Genomic DNA, 6935 nt, shown 5'->3' on the forward strand with positions numbered 1-6935 from the left:
TCGAACTGACGCTGCAGTTGCAGGAAACGTTCTTTCTCCTTGTCCGCCTGGTGCGTTGCCTCTTCGGCAACCTTTACGGCAGCCTCGATTTCCGCCCGCGAGCTTGCCCCTGGGCCGCCAGAGTGCCCTTTGGAGTGGAGCTGAGCCATCGTTTCGAATTTGGCCTTCTCCTCGAGCAGCGCCTGTCGTTCTTGGTTCAGCAGTTCCTTGAACCGGGCGCTCTCGTCCAGCTGCGCCTGTTTTAGCTCCCCGATTCGGGTTTCTTCGTGCTGGTGCCGTTCCCTGAAAAATTGCTTCTCCTTTTCGAAGCTCGACCGTTCCGCTTCCAGTTTGACACACTTTTGCCGGTACTCCCAGCGTTCCTCGGACGAGACCTGTGGATGAATTGGAATTGGAGAACGTGGAATAAAACGCAAAAGGCGCCCACCGACGCGTATCCTACCTTCGTCATTTCGGTCACTTTACTTTCGAGGGCTTCGACCAGATTCAGTAGACGGTCCTTCTCTTCGCTGGCGGCCGCCCTTGTCCGCTCCAGGAGTCTTTGCTGGTCCTCCAGTTGCTTCTCGCGGGCCTTCAGCTGGAGATCTTTCTCTTTTTGGCAGTACTCGATCTGTTCTTGGAGCGTGTCGCGGAGTTGCTGCAAATCACCGGACGCGTTCTCCAGGTAGCTGGAGGCATTCTTTAGCGTCTGCAGATAGGATTGGTTCTCCTGTACCACCGAGAATTCGAGCATCTTCGATTCACGGATCGAACCGATCACCTCCCGGTGGTCCTGACGGAGCTGCTCCAGATTGTCTTCGTACGCTTGCTTCGTCTTTTCGACCGCGCCCCGGTGGTTTTCCTCCATTTCTCGAATTTTCTCCGCGTTATCTTGTGCCAGTTTGCATTTGGCTTCTTCGGTGGCATCTATTTTGCGTTGATAAAACTCCTCCAGCTTTCTGTTGTCGTTCTTCAGCCTGGCTTCCATTATTTTGAGACTTTCCTCCAGAAAGCCGGTCTGTTTCCTGTAGCTTGCCTCCATTAGCGACAGCTCTTGGCCGTGATTCGTCGTCAGGTTTGAGACCAAATCCTCGAGCCGTAGTTTTTCCATTTCGAGACGCTTCACATCCGACTGCAACTCGATCTTCGTGATAAGATCCTCCGGCTGCGGTTCGTGCCGTGCGCCTTCTGAGGCTGGGTATGGCTGATGGGAGCTGAGTGCCGTCGGTGGTGGTTGATTCATGATTAACTGGATGTTTGCGCTGATTCGTTCCTGCTGCCTGGTCAGCACTTCTTCCAGCGCGTTGTGACGATGCATTTGCTTCTGCAGTAGTTCATTGAACTGCGCTTCCTGCCGGTGCAAAATGGAGCGCTGCTTCTGCTGCATATCGAGAAGAGCCTTCTCCTGGCTCTTCATCTGGCTGGCCACGGATATTTGAAAATCTTGCTGCTGCATTGTGGCCAGTGCGCTCTCTGTCTCGGCGTCTACGAGCTGCAATGTGCTGGAAATCAGCAGCGGATCCGGCATAGTGGGTTGGACTGATATTTTGCCTTCCGATTTTGGCGGTTCGGGTTCGTGTCGAACTGGCACCGATAATTCAACGGGTTTTTGAATCGGCGCAGCGGCCACGGATACGGGAGGTTCAACCTGTTTCGGCGCAGGCGTCGGAAGAGGATCGACTTCGTTCGAAACACTGTCCTCGTTGAGACCGAGCCAATCGGCTCCGCCTTTTTTCGGTTGCTTAGACTCGCGGCGGACGGCTTTGTCCTCCGTGGTAAACAGTCCCAACGGATCGTTTAATGCCGACACGGACGACTTTCGCCGACCGCTACGCCGTGACAGGGCGGCACCAGTTGGCGCGTACCCACCCAAAATTGTGTTCTCCGGTGGCAGGTTGTCGGACGTTTCCGTCGACTGACGCGAAACGTTTTTAACCGTAGCCGGTGCTTCCTCTTTGGCTACCGTAAGGCTTGGCCTAGGTTTGGCCAGTGTGCTTTTCGAAGGGACCTCTTTCGTCGATGGCCCCATCGGAACACCCAGTATATCATCTAGGATGCTTGACTTTGCCCTCGGTCTCTTGGGGTCGAAGCCAAGATCCGACAGCAGATCGCTGTCGTCGAATGAAATTTCCTTTTTCTGTGGTGTGCTAGGCTTAAGTCCAGAAGTGGCGTTCTCGGTCTTTTTGACCGGAGTCGCTGGCTTTTTTCCTTGCAAAGAGGTCAAGCTCGACGGCTGGGGCTGTGTTGAGGTGGTGGTGCTCGGCGGTTTCGAATAGTCCAGTGACGCGGGTTGACTTTTATTTGCAGCTGTCGATGGTTGCTCCGCTTTCAAGGCGCTCTTCGATGCCTCGGTCGGTTTTATACCAAACAAATCTTCCATCTTGCCCGGTTTGCTGGTTTGTGCCGGTTTTTTTGTCTTTTCATCGCCAAACAGACTGTCGTTGCTGCCATCGCTGAGCAATCCTTCCAGAGGGTCGTCCAAATCAAAATTCATCACTTATTTAACACTACCGCAAGATTTAGTATGGTTTTCTGCACTTAATTCGGAGATTGTTTACTTTCAGTATGTGATAATGCACAGAAAATGCAACTGAATGCTAAAAAGCCGGTTTCCTAGGAAACGGCCAATCCAAACGGCGATACTGCAAGCAGAGCCATCTATGGTCAGGTATCGAAAACATTTTCACACTCGATGAATCACGATCTGGCTTGAAGTAGTGAACTACACAAATAAACGACGACGGTTGACGGATCGACGAGTGACATAACAGTCAAAATCAAAACAAACCTTGCGTAAACACGAACTCGGTGGTCCTGTAGATAAAAATGTTATTAAGGCGTTAAATTCAATATTAAGGTGTTCATTTAATGAAATAAGCATAAACGAATATGTTAACCAAAAGTGTCTGTGCCGCCTTTAGATTACCGGTCAGAAGTTTACTTACCAAAGTATGCCGATATCAACCGTCGGCGCCGGTGCGATGGTTCAACGGAAGGGGCCCAGATTCGGACCGCAATTTTAGGATACGGACAACGGTATACTATGTCGCAGCAGCTGGCGTACTTACCGTGGGCTTAAGCTATGCGGCCGTGCCGTTGTATCGGATGTTTTGCCAAGCGTACAGTTACGGAGGTACGACTAGTCAGGGGCACGATGGCGAAAAAGTGGAAACCATGAAGAAGATCAAGGATAGGATAATTAAAGTTAAATTCAATGCCGACATCGGGGCGTCGATGCGATGGAATTTCAAGCCACAGCAAACCGAAATTAAGGTTAGTAAGAGGTGACAAACGCGAAGAAGGGTCTTCATTAAAACATGCTCTCCTTTCTCACAGGTAGTGCCCGGAGAGACTGCTTTGGCGTTCTACTCTGCCAAGAATCCCACCGACCATCCGGTGATCGGTATCAGCACGTACAACGTTATTCCGTTCGAAGCCGGTGCCTATTTCAACAAGATACAATGCTTCTGCTTCGAGGAACAGCAGCTCAATCCGCACGAGGAGGTAGACCTGCCGGTTTTCTTCTACATCGACCCCGAGTTTATCGAAGATCCGAAGATGGAGCTGGTGGACTCAATCACGTTATCGTACACATTCTTTGAATCGAAAGACGGTCTCAACATACAATTGCCGGCCATCGGAAAACATTTACCGCGTTTTGACGGCCAGCCACGTGTCGCAACTTCTTAGCAAACTAATGCCTGACGGGCCGTGGACTGAGGTAAGAAATTAGTGGCCATAGCCTTAGCAATAGAAAAGGGTCTAAATGATAAAATGGCAAGGAAATTCTTGAACATTCTAATGTAGTATTTTACCTTTCGTGTTACGCAGGTTTTCGCCTCTTAGCGACGGTGATAACTGCCCCAAAACCACAAGTACGAAGTTGGTGGTGAGTTCTATATTTATTCGATAGTAATTCCAATAATTGATTGATAGTAATTTCTCTTCAGATTATCTTCTGTGTACCGAATCTGTTTGGTGCCACGGTGAAACAATTGTAAATTAATATATTTCATGTCCTTCGAGAATAAACCCATTGACGGAATACGGATTAACTATTCTGTGTTGCGGATTAAAGAAAGAAAACCGAAACAACATGTCTAATAACAAACCGCGCAACAATTTTTACATAAAGCAATAGAAGATGCGGTTTCGATGAAAATCACTAGGAAAACATCGACGAAACATCGAATGGTTTTGTGTTGGGTTTGTTTCTTGGATACCGTTGATGATGCGATTCACCGCTAGATGGCGCTCATCGGCTAAGATTTCATTTTCAAAACGGTCGTTGGCATCGAATAATTGCATCCCCAAACTATTGAATGAATTCGTTCCGCAAGCAGCATTCCCCATAATTTTTTTATCTTGAAACATGTTCTTGAATCATCTTAATAAATAAGGTACTTAATAAATAAGCGGCATCCTTTGGTTTCAAACTATATTATATTTAAACTCTGGCTGTTCCCGGCTTGCGTTGCCACGCCTCATTTCATTCTCATTTCTCGATCTTGCGGCGACAAACAGACAAACAAGACGACGAGGTACGTTTGCGTTAAAAACTTCTCGAAAGAGCACCGGTTCCAGCGATATTTTGAATATGGCTCCATCTAGTACTACGGAGGTACTACAAGCAAGCCGTAATCGGTGCTGCAATCATATCGAAACGCTGCTCGATTCAAATCAGCACTTGCTAAATCTTTTCTTGTGCGTCGAAAATTATCTACTTTTCAATCTCTGTTGTTCGCTCGACGATTTCGCACTTCAAACCGAGCCGTTTCACGGACTCTTGTGATTGAGATATCTAAGCTGGTTCTAAGCTATCTCCCCATTAATTCCCGGCCAAATCGGTTCAACCATTCTTGATTTTTAAATAGTGTAACTAACTTTATATAGGATAGGATATCCAATTATGAAGCATTTAATATGAGCATCTCATGTTTTTTAATTCTAATTCGGGAACTAATTATCCAATTTGGGCAGATTAACTGGGAGAGAGTGCAATGGTTTTGAAAAACAAGAACCTTCTCTGCTTGCCCTCATTAGTTTAAAAGTATGAAGACCGAGTGAGCTAACCGAGGTCGCTGTGGTTTTGTGGTAATAACGGAAAAATACGACGTAAAAAACTCGCATTTTTGTGCACACTTTTGAGCTCTCCTTCGCACGATATGTGTGAATTGCGTCGCCTTGGGGCGAACATAAAAAACGGAATATCCTTTGATTGCTCTTGCCATCGCAGGCGCCGTCATGCAACGGTGGGTCGCATGATTGATGCGTTGGGGGCACTTTTAATTAACACCTAATTAACCGCTCCAGATATCAAAGCTCTCGCCTCTCTTTCCTGGCTGCAGCAGGACCAACCGAGCTGCCGGCCGCCGCGTTTACAACACACCAAACGCAGGCTCCACGAAATGGCAAATGGCTTCACAAACGAAAAACTCACTCCCAGGCGCACGGCAACTTGAAGGTGCGACAAAAAAAACCAACTAAAACACTACAGAAACGGTATCACACTTTGCTTTTTTCGCTGGCACATTAAAGTTATTTAGCTGCACAGGAAGCTAAACGGAAGTGGCACTGGCGGAAAACCCGGAGCACTACAGCATAACACGATCAGACGGCCACCATTGTTCGGTTAATTTTTACGACGGCACATACGACACCTTGCGATGAGTGCAAAAATTATAAAAATCCATCCACACACACACACACACGCGCCAAACACGTGTGGGCGGGCGGCTTCACGCCTCTCAAGTGTGACGGCGGGATGTGAAAATTCGAAAGTGGAAAAAATTATCCAGTTTTGTTGATTTCTTTTTCTGTTTTTCTGGCCCAAGCATCATAACATGCGCTGTGTGACTCGTCGGTCCCTGTGGTGGTCCTTCCGAGCAGTTTACCGTATTTTCGTAATCCACTGGTACAGAAACGCAAGCTGCTTCCGGTGCCACGGTTGACGCCAGACAACACGCGAGACAAGCTCAGTGGATCGGCGGCGACAGCAAAAAATGCGAACAGCATCCACTTTCATCTCGTCCGCGTGTGTCCTCGGTGTGCCCGGTGCCACACTTTGCCTTCGAAAACAATCAGCCGCCGAGGGGGAGGTGGGTTTTCCCCCTGAGGACACCACACAAACGCCTCTAACGTCGTTTGATATTAGTTCGTGATCCGGCCACTTTTTTTTTCCACAGTTGGGATTCGCGGGAATTTATTTCACGTTGCGTGATTTTTATGCAACGTGACAGAGAGGTGGTTGGTGGTTCACCGTTTGGAGATCCTATTTTTTTATTTGTTGGAACCGAAAAATCGACATTGAGTTTTTTATTCATCCTTAATTATTAACGCAGATGCCAACATTCTGACCTATCTCATTTTAGTATATCAGTTTCATCAGATCTTGATTTTTCTAATTTTCACTCATTTTATCACACGGTTCATTCAGATTCAGATGGCCATAGGACCAGCCAAGTGAGACATCCAACAGTTGGCGGATTTCTGGGGGTTCTGAAAATTTAACCAAAACACCATCAATCCTCCCAGTAGTTCCCAACGAATTGTTTACTTGGCCACAGGTGGATCAGTGGAAAATGCTACATGGACAAGAAACATCAAAGCATTCCGAGCACTGTCATTGGGATCTTTGGTTTCGTTTAAGAAACACATAAAATGCTACAAGTTGTTGGTATTGATGTAACATATCAATCCAGAGGAAAAGAGTTCCAACGCAGCGAGTCTGCTGTCCGGGCTTGGTTCAGATATGACTAGAGCGGGCGCGTCGTTCGATCTTTATTTTCGTAAATTACTGCCACAGGTTGCCACAGACCACGACAAAAGACTTCCACGGACTCCAACGGCCATCAGCAGCAACGCCCATCAGTGGCATCATTTCTAGAAATACTTCTTCTGCGCCGCCGTCGAGCGGGAACCTAAACGTAAAACCGTAACAACCGTCATCCTTTATC

General features: G+C 47.6%; 2 protein-coding genes across 2 annotated transcripts; one reads left to right on the forward strand and one right to left on the reverse strand.

The window, feature by feature from the left end:
- Positions 1-6: 6 nt before the first annotated feature.
- Positions 7-2473, reverse strand: LOC128276387 (fas-binding factor 1-like; the record flags this gene model as incomplete). Its single annotated transcript, XM_053014850.1, has 2 exons — positions 443-2473; positions 7-374 (listed from the first exon to the last, which is right to left on the reverse strand). Coding segments are annotated over exons 1-2 (2399 nt in total), but the record flags the coding sequence as incomplete, so codon positions are not given.
- A 395-nt stretch (positions 2474-2868) lies between these two features.
- LOC128276388 (cytochrome c oxidase assembly protein COX11, mitochondrial-like) lies at positions 2869-3683 on the forward strand. The gene is made up of 2 exons (XM_053014851.1): positions 2869-3252; positions 3316-3683. The coding sequence occupies exons 1-2, from the start codon at positions 2869-2871 to the stop codon at positions 3667-3669; spliced, it is 738 nt and encodes a 245-aa protein (XP_052870811.1). The 3' UTR covers positions 3670-3683.
- Positions 3684-6935: the final 3252 nt, after the last annotated feature.

Source organism: Anopheles cruzii, unplaced genomic scaffold, assembly GCF_943734635.1.
Source record: "Anopheles cruzii unplaced genomic scaffold, idAnoCruzAS_RS32_06 scaffold01072_ctg1, whole genome shotgun sequence".
Taxonomy (NCBI): Eukaryota; Metazoa; Arthropoda; class Insecta; order Diptera; family Culicidae; genus Anopheles; species Anopheles cruzii.